Below are 16,624 nucleotides of genomic sequence, written 5' to 3' on the forward strand. Positions count from 1 at the left end.
CCATCCATCTGTACCCATCTATCTGTACCCATCCCACTGTACCCATCTATCTGTACCCATCCCACTGTACCCATCTATCTGTACCCATCTATCTGTACCCATCCCACTGTACCCATCTATCTGTACCCATCCCCCTGTACCCATCCCCCTGTACCCATCAATCTGTACCCATCCCCCTGTACCCATCCCCCTGTACCCATCAATCTGTACCCATCTCCCTGTACCCATCTATCTGTACCCATCTATCTGTACCCATCTCCCTGTACCCATCAATCTGTACCCATCCCCCTGTACCCATCTATCTGTACCCATCCCTCTGTACCCATCCCCCTGTACCCATCTCCCTGTACCCATCTCCCTGTACCCATCTATCTGTACCAATCTCCCTGTACCCATCTATCTGTACCCATCTCCCTGTACCCATCTCCCTGTACCCATATCCCTGTACCATCTCCCTGTACCCATCAATCTGTACCCATCCCCCTGTACCCATCTCCCTGTACCCATCTATCTGTACCCATCTATCTGTACCCATCTATCTGTACCCATCCCCCTGTACCCATCTCCCTGTACCCATCAATCTGTACCCATCCCCCTGTACCCATCTATCTGTACCCATCCCTCTGTACCCATCCCCCTGTACCCATCTCCCTGTACCCATCTCCCTGTACCCATCTATCTGTACCAATCTCCCTGTACCCATCTATCTGTACCCATCTCCCTGTACCCATCTCCCTGTACCCATATCCCTGTACCATCTCCCTGTACCCATCTATCTGTACCCATCTCCCTGTACCCATCTCCCTGTACCCATCTATCTGCACCCATCCCCCTGTACCCATCTCCCTGTACCCTTCCCCCTGTACCATCTCCCTGTACCCATCTCCCTGTACCCATCCCCCTGTACCCATCCCCCTGTACCCATCTGCCTGTACCCTTCCCCCTGTACCCATCTCCCTACACACATCCCTCTTCTCAATAGCAGCAGCACATGTGTGTGTATGAATGTGGAGGGTGGGGGGCTTGGGGGCGAGAGGACAACGAGAACCATGTCATCCTCTCCAACTGTTCCAAACATTCACAAACCAGTTTCTTCTGTTTGAAGAGTGTATAAAGCCTCAGAAACTCAAAATCTGGACTTTCACAAGCAATACATCAGCAGCACGTTAGAATTATTTTCATTTTCATCTTCCTGTAATGCCACAGTATGTCATTCGTGGAAGAGTATATTCCAATTGGCCGGTGGATCCTGACGAATCATCCAAGGAGTGAAGTGCTTGATGGTGAAGATGTCCTCATAACACAGCATTAAAGACGCTCACATCGTCTTCCCACGTCAGAGTACGCCACTGCAAGAGAGGAGCTCAACTTCACTCCATTTTGGATGGCTGGTTGCCGGGTTCCCTGATTGGAGAAATGTCCAATTTCAGTCATTAATAAACTCTGTGCCTCAATGTGACCGAACACTGAAAAAGGAGGAGCTAGAGATGGGACATCCAGGAGGCCTCTTCTCCCCAAACCAACTGATAGTTAACGCTACATATTCAGTATGTGGTCTATGCTGAAATCCAGACATACAGTGCCTTGCGAAAGTATTCGGCCCCCTTGAACTTTGCGACCTTTTGCCACATTTCAGGCTTCAAACATAAAGATATAAAACTGTATTTTTTTTTGGAAGAATCAACAACAAGTGGGACACAATCATGAAGAGGAATGACATTTATTGGATTTTTCAAACTTTTTTAACAAATCAAAAACTGAAAAATTGGGCGTGCAAAATTATTCAGCCCCTTTACTTTCAGTGCAGCAAACTCTCTCCAGAAGTTCAGTGAGGATCTCTGAATGATCCAATGTTGACCTAAATGACTAATGATGATAAATACAATCCACCTGTGTGTAATCAAGTCTCCGTATAAATGCACCTGCACTGTGATAGTCTCAGAGGTCCGTTAAAAGCGCAGAGAGCATCAAGAAGAACAAGGAACACACCAGGCAGGTCCGAGATACTGTTGTGAAGAAGTTTAAAGCCGGATTTGGATACAAAAAGATTTCCCAAGCTTTAAACATCCCAATGAGCACTGTGCAAGCGATAATATTGAAATGGAAGGAGTATCAGACCACTGCAAATCTACCAAGACCTGGCCGTCCCTCTAAACTTTCAGCTCATACAAGGAGAAGACTGATCAGAGATGCAGCCAAGAGGCCCATGATCACTCTGGATGAACTGCAGAGATCTACAGCTGAGGTGGGAGACTCTGTCCATAGGACAACAATCAGTCGTATATTGCACAAATCTGGACTTTATGGAAGTGGCAAGAAGAAAGCCATTTCTTAAAGATATCCATAAAAAGTGTCGTTTAACCTCTTGGAACTCTAGGGGCGCAATTTCATTTTTGGATGAAAAACGTTCCCGTTTTAAACAAGATATTTTGTCACAAAAAGATGCTCGACTATGCATATAATTGCTACTGTTCGAAAGAAAACACTCTGACGTGTCCAGAAATACAAAGATCTTCTCTGTGCGTGCCCTTTAACGTGAGCTTCAGGCAAAACCAAGATGAGATGGCATCCAGGAAATGACAAGGATTTTTGAGGCTCTGTTTTTCATGATCTCCTTATATGGCTGTGAACGCAAGAGGAATGAATCAACCCTTTCTGTCGTTTCCCCAAGGTGTCTGCAGCATTGTGACGTATTTGTAGGCAGATCATTGGAAGATTGACCATAAGAGACCACATTTACCACGTGTCCGCCCGGTGTCCTGCGCCGAAATTGGTGCGCAAAAGTCACCTGCCAGTATTTTTCCATGCGATACAGAGAGTAAAGCAAGCTTCCACGAACTGCATGTCAATGAAGAGATATGTGAAAAAACACCTTGAGGACTGATTCCAAACAACGTTTGCCATGTTTCGGTCGATATTATGTAGTTAATCCGGAAAAAGTTTTACGTTGTAGGTGACTGCATTTTCGGTTCGTTTCAGTAGCCAGGCGCAATGTAGAAAACGGAACGATTTCTCCTACACACAGATGCTTTCAGGAAACACTGCGCATTTGGTATGTGACTGAGAGTCTCCTCATTGAAAACATCAGAAGCTCTTCAAAGGTAAATGATTTTATTTATTTGGTTATCTGGCTTTTGTGAAAATGTTGCGTGCTACATGCTACACAAAATGCTATGCATACTCTTACACAAATTAGTCAATTTCTATGGTTCAAAAGCATATTTTGAAAATCTGAGATGACAGTGTTGTTAAGAAAAGGCTAAGCTTGAGAGCAAACGCATTATTTTAATTTTATTTGCGATTTTCAGAAATCGTTAACGTTGCGTTATGCTAATGAGCCTGAGGCTTTAGTCACGATCCCGGATCCGGGATGGGGAGTTTCAAGAGGTTAAAGTTTGCCACAAGCCACCTGGGAGACACACCAAACATGTGGAAGAAGGTGCTCTGGTCAGATGAAACTAAAATTGAACTTTTGGGCAACAATGCAAAACGTTATGTTTGGCGTAAAAGCAACACAGCTCATCACCCTGAACACTCCATCCCCACTGTCAAACATGGTGGCGGCAGCATCATGGTTTGGGCCTGCTTTTCTTCAGCAGGGACAGGGAAGATGGTTAAAATTGTTGGGAAGATGGATGGAGCCAAATACAGGACCATTCTGGAAGAAAACCTGATGGAGTCTGCAAAAGACCTGAGACTGGGACGGAGATTTGTCTTCCAACAAGACAATGATCCAAAACATAAAGCAAAATCTACAATGGAATGGTTAAAAAATAAATATATCCTGGTGTTAGAATGGCCAAGTCAAAGTCCAGACCTGAATCCAATCGAGAATCTGTGGAAAGAACTGAAAACTGCTGTTCACAAATGCTCTCCATCCAACCTCACTGAGCTCGAGCTGTTTTGCAAGGAGGAATGGGAAAAAATTTCAGTCTCTCGATGTGCAAAACTGATAGAGACATACCCCAAGCGACTTACAGCTGTAATCACAGCAAAAGGTGGCACTACAAAGTATTAACTTAAGGGGGCTGAATAATTTTGCACGCACAATTTTTTAGTTTTTGATTTGTTAAAAAAGTTTGAAATATCCAATAAATGTTGTTCCACTTCATGATTGTGTCCCACTTGTTGTTGATTTTTCACAAAAAAATACAGTTTTATATCTTTATGTTTGAAGCCTGAAATCTGGCAAAAGGTCGCAAAGTTCAAGGGGGCCAAATACTTTCGCAAGGCACTGTAATTGGGGACAATGTGGCTCTCTCTACTCCCTCTTTCCAGCTCTTGCCCCGGTCAGGGTCTTAGTTCTCCTCCCCCTCTCCCCCCCATCAGTACTCCCTGGCCTCCTCCAGTTGAGCCTGATGCACCTCCTCGTGTGGGTTGTCGGGACAAAGCAGCCCGTTGTTGGGCGGCCTCACCGAGTGGAAGCGGCTCCAGTCCCCTTTACACAGGATCCAGGGCAGCACGTCCACTTTATAATGCAGCTCCGGCGAGAACTCAGTACTGATGAGGTTCGGAGCGCCCGCCCCTTTACCCCGCGTGATAAGCTTTGTGTGGTCGTCGTAGCAACAGTGCTGCGCGGCCAGAGTGGTGCTATTGGAGGAGATCATGGAGCGCGTGCAGAAGCGAGCGGTAGGCTTGTAAATGTCCAGGCGTTCTCTGGGGCCAGAGGCGTCGCGCCAGCGGTAGGTCTTATGCAGCGTCTTGTCGAAGATGTGGACGGCGTTGTAGACGGCCTCGGACGGGTAGGTGCAGGGGCAGCTGGGTAGTTCGGTCAGCACCTTATGGAGGTACTTCTGGAGGAAGTCCTTCTTACAGCTCAGCCACTTGTCACAGCTGTCCACATCTGGGGAGGAGAGAAATCATACAGGAGTCAATCGTATAGGAGTCAATCATGTAGGAGTCAGTCATGTAGGAGTCAATCGTATAGGAGTCAATCATGTAGGAGTCAATCATGTAGAGTCAATCATGTAGGAGTCAATCATGTAGGAGTCAATCATGTAGGAGTCAATCATGTAGGAGTCAATCATGTAGGAATCAATCATATAGTAGTCAACCATATACAGTAGGAGTCAATCATATACACTGAGTGTACAAAGCATTAAGAACACCTGCCCTTTGCATTAAATAAACTGACCAGATGAATCCAGGTGAAAGCTATGATCTATTGTGAAGAATTACATTATTAATTAAGCTATCCCATATTTTACCATTTAAAGAATTGTCTCTCGTTATATGTTAGTGTTTTTTATAACCTGAGACAGACGTGTCTTTGTGGAACTGAGTCATCAGACTGGGCGTATAGCTAAAGGTCCGCTTGGGTGCGACCTCGGCAGGTGACATCCTGTGGGTTTACTATCTACAGGAAGTCGCATGTATGGAAACTTGCAGAAAGGAGCCCATTATAGTGCTTTGCTGTCGTGAACAGCAGTTAGATGCTTGAGCCCTTGGGCTATCAACCTTGTGTTATCTTTAATCTGCACATACAACTAATTACCTTTTACACAATATCTACTGACTGCCATGTTTTCAGAAAGGGGTTGTATGTATTTTCTCTATGAAAGCATTGAACCGGCACAGTTCGTTGAGCTTTTCAACTATGCACTGTTGAGTGGATAGTTGATTTTGAAAATCTTATAATAATAGTAATATTGTTTGAAATAATCTGCAGACTTTCTTCCCTATGATTGGCTAGATATTGATTCGATATTCCACGACAGGTCCCTGTCACCTGTTGAATCCACTCTAATCAGTGTAGATGAAGGGGAGGTTACAGGTTAAACTGTTACTCTCGTGGGTTAATTCAGGGTCACACAGAGTGTTTCTTCGTAGTTTTTAACAAATCTTCTTTGAAACAAATGTATCCACCTCACACACGTGGTTATGGGCTTTAAAAAAAGAAGACACCTGTACCATGTCAGATATAGAGTTGAAATGTATTCCATTTTGAGTTTGAATCCCAATATTACATTTTATATACAGTACCAGTCAAAGGTTTTAACACACCTACTCATTCAAGGGTTTTTCTTAATTTTTCAACACTATTTTCTACATTGTACATTGTAGAAAATAGGGAAGACATCAAAACCATGAAATGTCACATATAGAATCATGTAGTAACCAAAAAAAGTGTTAAACAAATCAACAAATATTTTGTATTTTAGTTTCTTCAAAGTTGCCACCCTTTGCCTTGATGACAGTTTTGCACACTCTTGGCATTCTCTCAACCAGCTTTACCTGGAATGCTTTTCCAACCGCCTTGAAGGAGTTCCCACATATGTTGAGTACTTGTTGGCTGCTTTTCCTTTACTCTGCCGTCCAACTTATCCCAATTGGGTTGAGGTCGGGTGATTGTGGAGGCCAGGTCAACTGATGCAGCACTCCATCACTCTCCTTCTTGATCAAATAGCCCTTACACAGCCTGGAGGTGTTTTGGGTCATTGTCCTGTTGTAAAACAAATGATAATCCCACTAAGCGCACACCAGATGGGATGGCGTATCGCTGCAGAATGCTGTGGTAGCCATGCTGTTTAAATGTGCCTTGAATTCTAAATAAATCACTGACAGTGTCATCAGCAAAGCACCCCCACACTATCACACCACCTCCTCCATGCTTCACGGTGGGAACCACACCTGCGGAGATCATTCGTTCACCTACTCTGCGTCACGTAAAGACACGGCGGTTGGAACAAAAAAAAATAAAAAATTTCGACCAAAGGACAGATTTCCACCAGTCTAATGTCCATTGCTCGTGTTTCTTGCTCCAAGCAAGTCTCTTCTTATTATTGGTGTCCTTTAGTTGTGGTTTCTTTGCAGCAATTTGACCATGAAGGACTGATTCACAAGGTCTCCTCTGAACAGTTGATGTTGAGATGTGTCTGTTACTTGAACGATGTTGAACGATGTGACACTAATGAACTTATCCTCTGCAGCAGAGGTAACTCTGGGTCTTCCTTTCCTGTGACGGTCCTCATGAGAGCCAGTTTCGTCATAGTGCTTGATGGTTTTTGCAACTGCACTTGAAGAAACTTTCAAAGTTCATTCAAAGTTCTTGAAATTATCCATATTGACTGACCTTCAAAGTAATGATGGACTGTCATTTCTCTTTTCTTATTTGAGCTGTTCTTGCCATAATATGGACTTGGTCTCTTACTAAATCGGGCTATCTTCTGTATACCACTCTACCTTGTCACATCACAACTGATTGGCTCAAACGCATTAAGAAGGAAAGAAATTCCACAAATCAACTTTTAACTAGGCATACCTGTTCATTAAAATGCATTCCAGGTGACTACCTTATGGAGCTGGTTGAGAGAGTGCTAAGAGTGTGCAAAGCTGTCATCAAAGGCAAAGGGTGGCTATTTGAAGAATCTCAAATATAAATATTGACCAGTACTATACATCACAGACCACTGAAATATAACTAAACTGTTTGACATAGCAACACTGGATTTTTGGCAGAAATAATTTTCACAAATTATGAAATTTATTTGACCTTTATTTAACTAGGCAAGTCAGATGAGAACAAGGTCTTATTTTCAATGATGATGGGTTAACTGCCTTGTTCGGGGGCAGAAGGACAGATTTTTACCTTGTCAGCTCTGGGATTTGATCTTGCAACCTTTCAGTTACTCGTCCAATGCTCTAACCACTAGGCTACCCCGGCAGGTAATATTCCACCCATGAGGCCACTAGGTTATTTGACTGCAGGAAAGGGCTACAGACCAATTTTTAAACATGGATTGTGTATGTGTGCCATTCAGAGGGTGTATGGACAGGATAACAGATTTAAGTGCCTTTGAATGGGGTATGGTAGTAGGAGCCAGGCGCACCAGTTTGTGTCAAGAACTGCAACATTGCTGGGGGGTTTTCACAGTCAACAGTGTATCAAGAATGGTCCCCCACCCACAGGACATCCAGCCAACTTGACACAACTTGGGAGGATTATACGTGACGACAGCATTGATTACCTTGAAGAAACCAGAGAGAGAGGGAGACTTTCCAAGCATTAAGGAGTGATTTCAGCACCTTAAAACCCTTTACTTTAAACCGGGGGAGTGCAAAGCTCTCAAAGACAACAGAGCTCGAACAAGAGCGGGTTGAAAACTCAACCACGTACGTACTCGCTGCCAAATAATACAATCTATGTTATAGGCTGTGTTCAAATTGGAACCTATTCATTCTAAGAATGTACAGTGTATGTTCGATAGAGGATTGGGGAAAGACACTTTTTCTCGTTCTGTTTCCGATAGTTTTATTCTTTGATATGATTGCCCGGAGTGGAGAGAGCAATCAGCGGGGATACTAAAAGACAAACAAAAGAAACAATTCAAGAATTTCTTGGAGGAACAGTCAGGTTTTCCATTGGCTGTGCAACACTCTTGGTTGAGCAATCCTTAACGAGGTGAAGGGGAAGGGGGTTTCTGACTCCCACAGTCACTCTATGATTAGAGCCCCAGTAGAGCAGTTTAAACCATCCTAAAGGAACAGACCATGAAGGCCCCCCAAATACTACAACAGGCCCTGTTGACTACAGGCGCGCACACACACACACACCACACACACACACACGCACACACACACTTGTCATATACACATTGCAACAAACGTACTTGAGTCAAGGGAGTCAGTGCCATTGGTTTTCTCCAGAGGCATCAGCTCAGTAACTGCTGGGAGGTCATCTACAGAAAGAGAGGGAAAGAGACAATATGAAACCTGCTGAATGGCACAAGATACCACAAAAAGAAAAAACATGTTTCAGTGGATAGCTGTTAAACAGTCACCACTAGCCGGCATCCGCCCAGTACCCTGCCCTGAATTAGTCACTGTTACTAGCCAGCTACCACCTGGCACTCTACCCTGCACCTTACAGACTGCTGCCCAATGTACATAGTCATGGAACACTGGTAACTTTAACAATGTTTACATATATTTTTATGTTGTTGTATTTTTCTGGATTTCGTGTGTGTAGATTTTTAACTTGCTAGGTATTAATGCACAGTTGGAGCTAGAAACACAAGCATTTAGCTAGGTATTACTGTTGGATCTAGAAACACAAGCATTTAGCTAGGTATTACTGTTGGAGCTAGAAACACAAGCATTTAGCTAGGTATTACTGTTGGAGCTAGAAACACAAGCATTTAGCTAGGTATTACTGTTGGAGCTGGAGACACAAGCATTTAGCTAGGTATTACCGTTGGATCTAGAAACACAAGCATTTAGCTCGGTATTACTGTTGGATCTAGAGACAAGCATTTAGCTAGTTATTACTGTTGGAGCTAGAAACACAAGCATTTAGCTTGGTATTCCTGTTGGAGCTAGAAACACAAGCATTCAGCTAGGTATTACTGTTGGAGCTGGAGACACAAGCATTTAGCTAGGTATTACCGTTGGATCTAGAAACACAAGCATTTAGCTAGGTATTACTGTTGGAGCTGGAGACACAAGCATTTAGCTAGGTATTACCGTTGGATCTAGAAACACAAGCATTTAGCTAGGTATTACTGTTGGAGCTGGAGACACAAGCATTTAGCTAGGTATTACCGTTGGATCTAGAAACACAAGCATTTAGCTCGGTATTACTGTTGGATCTAGAGACAAGCATTTAGCTAGTTATTACTGTTGGAGCTAGAAACACAAGCATTTAGCTTGGTATTCCTGTTGGAGCTAGAAACACAAGCATTTAGCTAGGTATTACTGTTGGAACTACAGACACAAGCATTTAGCTAGTTGGAACTAGAGACACAAGCATTTAGCTAGGTATTACTGTTGGATCTAGAATCACAAGCATTTAGCTAGGTATTACTGTTGGAGCTAGAAACACAATAATTTCGTTGCACCTGGGATATTATCTGTAAATCTGTGTACGCAACCAATAAACTTATATTTTTTATTTGATGATTAGCTGTGGATATATGACTGGCGTGAATGTCTGTGCCCACACACACACACAATCTCCTCTACCCTCCAGCTCTGTGGTACAAGCCTCCATTGAGCGGAGCGAAACAGCCACAGAGCTGTGTACACACCAGGACTCCTCAGGGGAGCAACAAGCAGGCAGCTCACTACTCAACACAGGAGTCCCAGCTGGACTGCATCCAAGTCCCATTCCACTGATATAAAGAGCCTTGTACTTGAAGCATCAGGCTGACCCATCAGGAAGAGTCTACTGGTATGATCACTGTACAAGACACACAAGCAACTGACCGGTAATTATTGCTTCAACACTTATGAAGTCCTTTGGCATCAGTGATCATGAAGGAAAGGAGACAGATGCTATTTGGAACTACTGGGACACAACCAGAGACACAGCCATTATTGATGATGTCATCCAGGCCATTATTGATGACCTCATCCAGGCCATTATTGATGACATCACCTAGCGTATTATTATCGATGACATCACCCAGCGTATTATTGATGACGTCACACAGGGCATTATTGATGACGTCACCCGGGGCATTATTGATGACATCACCCAGGGAATTATTGATGACATCACCCAGGGAATTATTGATGACATCACCCAGGGAATTATTGATGATGTCACCCAGGGCATTATTGATGACATCACCCAGGGCATTATTGATGACATCACCCAGGGCATTATTGATGACATCACCCAGGGAATTATTGATGATGTCTCACAGGGCATTATTGATGACATCACTCAGGTTTCTATCTCACCTGAGCATCTGTCCAGGTCGCAGGTCCGGGACTCGGTCGCTGTGCATGCGTAACCACAGGAACGGATACGCTTCTGGTTGCCATTGCCACAGGTGACGCTGCATGGCGACCAGTCACTCCACTCCTCCTCCTCGTACTCTGAGATGGAGGTATGAGAGGGGGGGGAGGTTATTTAAAGCCTTGTTCACGTTGTCAGTTTGAAGTGACTCAGATTGTAATGTAACAAAATGAGGAAAAAGTCAAGGGGTCTGAATACTTTCCGAATGCATTGTACATAAACTCAGCAAAAAAAGAAATGTCCCCTTTTCAGGACTCTGTCTTTCAAAGATCATTCGTAAAAATCCAAATACCTTCACAGATCTTCATTGTAAAGGGTTTGAACACTGTTTCCCATGCTTGTTCAATGAACCATAAACAACTAATGAACATGCACCTGTGGAACGGTCGTTAAGACACTAACAGATTACAGACAGTAGGCAATGAAGGAAAGGAGACAGATGCTATTTGGAACTACTGGGACACAACCAGAGACACAGCCATTATTGATGATGTCATCCAGGCCCTTATCACAGGTATGAAAACTTAGGACACTAAAGAGGCCTTTCTACTGACTCTAAAAAACACCAAAAGAAAGATGCCCAGGGTCCCTGTTCATCTGCTTGAACATGCCTTAGGCATGCTGCAAGGAGGCATGAGGACTGCAGATGTGGCCAGGGCAATAAATTGCCATGTCCGTACTGTGAGACGCCCAAGACAGCGCTACAGGGAGACAGGATGGACAGCTGATCGTCCTCACAGTGGCAGACCACGTGTAACAACACCTGCACAGGATCGGTACATCCGAACATCAAACCTGCGGGACAGGTACAGGATGACACCAACAACTGCCGAGTTACACCAGGAACGCACAATCCCTCCAACAGTGCGCAGACTGTCCACAATAGGCTGGACTAAGGGCTTGTAGGCCTATTGTAAGGCAGGTCCTCACCAGACATCGCCGGCAACAACGTCGCCTATAGGCACAAACCCACTGTCGCTGGACCAGACAGGACTGGCAAAAAGTGCTCTTCACTGACGAGTCGCGGATTTGTCTCACCAGGGGTGATGGTCGGATTCGCGTTTATTGTCGAAGGAATGAGCATTACACCGAGGCCTGTACTCTGGAGCAGGATTGATTTAGAGGTGGAGGGTTCGTCATGGTCTGGGGCGGTGTGTCAGAGCATCATCGGACTGAGCTTGTTGTCATTGCAGGCAATCTCAACGCTGTGTGTTACAGGGAAGACATCCTCCTCCCTCATATGTGGTACCCTTCCTGCAGGCTCATCCTGACATGACCCTACAGCATGACAATGCCACCAGCCATACTGCTCGTTCTGTGCGTGATTTCCTGCAAGACAGGAATGTCAGTGTTCTGCCATTGCCAGCGAAGAGCCCGGATCTCAATCCCATTGAGCACGTCTGGGACCTGTTGGATCGGAAAGGTGAGGGTTAGGGCCATTCCCCCCAGAAATGTCCGGGTACTTGCAGGTGCCTTGGTGGATGAGTGGGGCACTCACTCACAGAGGCCTATGAATTACTGGGGACAGAGACAGAGAGAAGACAGTGGCTATGAATTACTGGGGATAGAGACAGAGAGAAGACAGTGGCCTATGAATTACTGGGGATAGAGACAGAGAGAAGACAGTGGCTATGAATTACTGGGGATAGAGACAGAGAGAAGACAGTGGCCTATGAATTACTGGGGATAGAGACAGAGAAGACAGACATAGTATGAATTACTGGGGATAGAGACAGAGAAGACAGTGGCCTATGAATTACTGGGGATAGAGACAGAGAGAGACAGTGGCCTATGAATTACTGGGGATAGAGACAGAGAGAAGACAGTGGCTATGAATTACTGGGGATAGAGACAGAGAGAAGACAGTGGCCTATGAATTACTGGGGATAGATAGAATTACCAGACAGAGAGAAGACAGTGGCCTATGAATTACTGGGGATAGAGACAGAGAGAAGACAGAATTACTGGCCTATGAATTACTGGGGATAGAGACAGAGAGAAGACAGTGGCCTATGAATTACTGGGGATAGAGACAGAGAGAAGACAGTGGCCTATGAATTACATAGAGACTGGCAGTATGAATTACTGGGGATAGAGACAGAGAGAAGACAGTGGCTATGAATTACTGGGGATAGAGACAGGGAAGACAGTGGCTATGAGACAGAGAGAAGACAGTGGCTATGAATTACTGGGGATAGAGACAGAGAGAAGACAGTGGCCTATGAATTACTGGGGATAGAGACAGAGAGAAGACAGTGGCCTATGAATTACTGGGGATAGAGACAGAGAGAAGACAGTGGCCTATGAATTACTGGGGATAGAGACAGAGAGAAGACAGTGGCTATGAATTACTGGGGATAGAGACAGAGGCCTATGAATTACTGGGGATAGAGACAGAGAGAAGACAGTGGCCTATGAATTACTGGGGATAGAGACAGAGAGAAGACAGTGGCTATGAATTACTGGGGATAGAGACAGAGAGAAGACAGTGGCCTATGAATTACTGGGGATAGAGACAGAGAGAAGACAGTGAGAGAAGACAGTGGCCTATGAATTACTGGGGATAGAGACAGAGAGAAGACAGTGGCCTATGAATTACTGGGGATAGAGACAGAGAGAAGACAGTGGCTATGAATTACTGGGGATAGAGACAGAGAGAAGACAGTGGCTATGAATTACTGGGGATAGAGACAGAGAGAAGACAGTGATGAATTACTGGGGATAGAGACAGAGAGAAGACAGTGGCAGAGAGAAGACTATGAATTACTGGGGATAGAGACAGAGAGAAGACAGTGGCTATGAATTACTGGGGATAGAGACAGAGAGAAGACAGTGGCCTAGAATTACTGATAGAGACAGAGAGAAGACAGTGGCTATGAATTACTGGGGATAGAGACAGAGAGAAGAAGACAGTGGCTATGAATTACTGGGGATAGAGACAGAGAGAAGACAGTGGCCTATGAATTACTGGGGATAGAGACAGAGAGAAGACAGACAGAGGCCTATGAATTACTGGGGATAGAGACAGAGAGAAGACAGAGGCTATGAATTACCAGGGATAGAGACAGAGAGAAGACAGTGGCCTATGAATTACTGGGGATAGAGACAGAGAGAAGACAGAGGCTATGAATTACTGGGGATAGAGACAGAGAGAAGACAGAGGCCTATGAATTACTGGGGATAGAGACAGAGAATTACTGAAGACAGAGGCCTATGAATTACTGGGGATAGAGACAGAGAGAAGACAGTGGCCTATGAATTACTGGGGATAGAGACAGAGAGAGAAGACAGAGAAGACAGTGGCCTATGAATAGAGACAGAGAGAAGACAGTGGCCTATGAATTACTGGGGATAGACAGAGAGAAGACAGTGGCTATGAATTACTGGGGATAGAGACAGAGAGAAGACAGTGGCTATGAATTACCAGGGATAGAGACAGAGAAGACAGTGGCTATGAATTACTGGGGATAGAGACAGAGAGAAGACAGTGGCTATGAATTACTGGGGATAGAGACAGAGAGAAGACAGTGGCTATGAATTACTGGGGATAGAGACAGAGAGAAGACAGTGGCTATGAATTACTGGGGATAGAGACAGAGAGAAGACAGTGGCCTATGAATTACTGGGGATAGAGACAGAGAGAAGACAGTGGCCTATGAATTACTGGGGATAGAGACAGAGAGAAGACAGTGGGGATAGAGACAGAGAGAAGACAGTGGCCTATGAATTACTGGGGATAGAGACAGAGAAGACAGTGGCCTATGAATTACTGGGGATAGAGACAGAGAGAAGACAGTGGCCTATGAATTACTGGGGATAGAGACAGAGAGAAGACAGTGGCCTATAGAGACAGAGAGAAGACAGTGGCCTATGAATTACTGGGGATAGAGACAGAGAGAAGACAGTGGCTATGAATTACTGGGGATAGAGACAGAGAGAAGACAGAGGCCTATGAATTACTGGGGATAGATAGAGACATGAATTACTGGGGATAGAGACAGAGACAGAGGCCTATGAATTACTGAGGGATAGAGACAGAGAGAAGACAGTGGCCTATGAATTACTGGGGATAGAGACAGAGAGAAGACAGTGGCTATGAATTACTGGGGATAGAGACAGAGAGAAGACAGTGGCTATGGGATAGAGACTGGGGATAGAGACAGACAGAATTACTGGGGATAGAGAGACAGAGAGAAGACAGTGGCCTATGAATTACCAGGGGATAGAGACAGAGAGAAGACAGTGGCCTGAATTACTGGGGATAGAGACAGAGAGAAGACAGACAGATAGAGACCTATGAATTACTGGGGATAGAGACAGAGAGACAGTGGCTAGACAGTGGCCTATGAATTACTGGGGATAGAGACAGAGAGAAGACAGATAGAAGACAGAGAGAAGACAGTGGCCTATGAATTACTGGGGATAGAGACAGAGAGAAGACAGTGGCCTATGAATTACTGGGGATAGAGACAGATAGAAGACAGTGGCTTATGAATTACTGGGGATAGAGACAGAGAGAAGACAGTGGCTATGAATTACTGATAGACAGAGAGAAGTGGCCTATGAATTACAGAGGAAGAGACAGAACTGATAGAGACAGAGAGAAGACAGTGGCCTATGAATTACTGGGGATAGAGTCAGAGAGAAGACAGTGGCCTATGAATTACTGGGGATAGAGACAGAGAGAAGACAGTGGCCTATGAATTACTGGGGATAGAGACAGAGAGAAGACAGTGGCCTATGAATTACTGGGGATAGAGACAGAGAGAAGACAGTGGCCTATGAATTACTGGGGATAGAGACAGAGAGAAGACAGTGGCCTATGAATTACTGGGGATAGAGACAGAGAATTACTGAAGACAGTGGCTATGAATTACTGGGGATAGAGACAGAGAGAAGACAGATATTACTGGACAGATAGGACAGACAGATGAATTGGGATAGAGACTGAGAAGACAGAGAGAAGACAGATATGGACAGATAGAAGACAGAGAGAAGACAGAGAGATAACAACAGTGGCTGATTTTGCTCTCTATTTAGGAGGCGGGATCAGGTTCCGACAAAATTTTCTCTAATTCATAAAAAATATATTTCTGTACTCAAAGATCTGGAAATTGCCTTTAACATTCCTCACATGGGGCATCAATATTAATTGTCGTTTTTGGACAATTTAAAAGTAAATGCTACAGACATCACTTCTATGCAAAAGACAAATTGTTGGTTAATATTTTCTTTATCAACAATTGATGGTGTTTCTATCACCTGCCTTGGTATAGTCTCTGAGATTAAATAGACTGTCACGCTCCTATCCTGCCTTGGTTTCGTCTCTGAGATTAAATAGACTGTCATGCTCCTATCCTGCCTTGGTGTAGTCTCTGACATTAGATAGACTGTCACGCTCCTATCCTGCCTTGGTATAGTCTCTGAGATTGTCACGTTCCTATCCTGCCTTGGTATAGTCTCTGAGATTAAATAGACTGTCACGTTCCTATCCTGCCTTGGTGTAGTCTCTGACATTAAAATAGACTGTCACGCTCCTATCCTGCCTTGGTATAGTCTCTGAGATTAAATAGACTGTCACGCTCCTATCCTGCCTTGGTATAGTCTCTGAGATTGTCACGTTCCTATCCTGCCTTGGTATAGTCTCTGAGATTAAATAGACGGTCACGCTCCTATCCTGCCTTGTTATAGTCTCTGAGATTAAATAGACTGTCACGCTCCTATCCTGCCTTGGTATAATCTCTGAGATTAAATAGACGGTCACGCTCCTATCCTGCCTTGGTATAATCTCTGCTGTAAACTGATCTAGGACCTGTCAAGTAATGTGAATCTCCTTAACAGAGACAGACACTAACCTGCTGTAAACTGATCTAGGACCTGCCA

General features: G+C 44.5%; 1 protein-coding gene across 1 annotated transcript in view; it reads right to left on the reverse strand.

Annotated features, from left to right (window-relative positions):
• Positions 1-4,325: 4,325 nt before the first annotated feature.
• The window catches only part of LOC135526913 (isthmin-2-like), a 40,277-nt gene continuing 27,978 nt past the window's right edge, over positions 4,326-16,624 (reverse strand). Inside the window, exons 5-7 of the mRNA XM_064955585.1 lie at positions 10,684-10,821; positions 8,610-8,678; positions 4,326-4,843 (exon numbers count right to left, since the gene is read on the reverse strand). Of these exons, the coding sequence (XP_064811657.1) occupies positions 4,326-4,843; positions 8,610-8,678; positions 10,684-10,821 (725 nt within the window). The remainder of the gene's footprint in view (positions 4,844-8,609; positions 8,679-10,683; positions 10,822-16,624) is intronic.

Source organism: Oncorhynchus masou, chromosome 32 (genome assembly GCF_036934945.1).
Source record: "Oncorhynchus masou masou isolate Uvic2021 chromosome 32, UVic_Omas_1.1, whole genome shotgun sequence".
Classification (NCBI taxonomy): domain Eukaryota; kingdom Metazoa; phylum Chordata; class Actinopteri; order Salmoniformes; family Salmonidae; genus Oncorhynchus; species Oncorhynchus masou.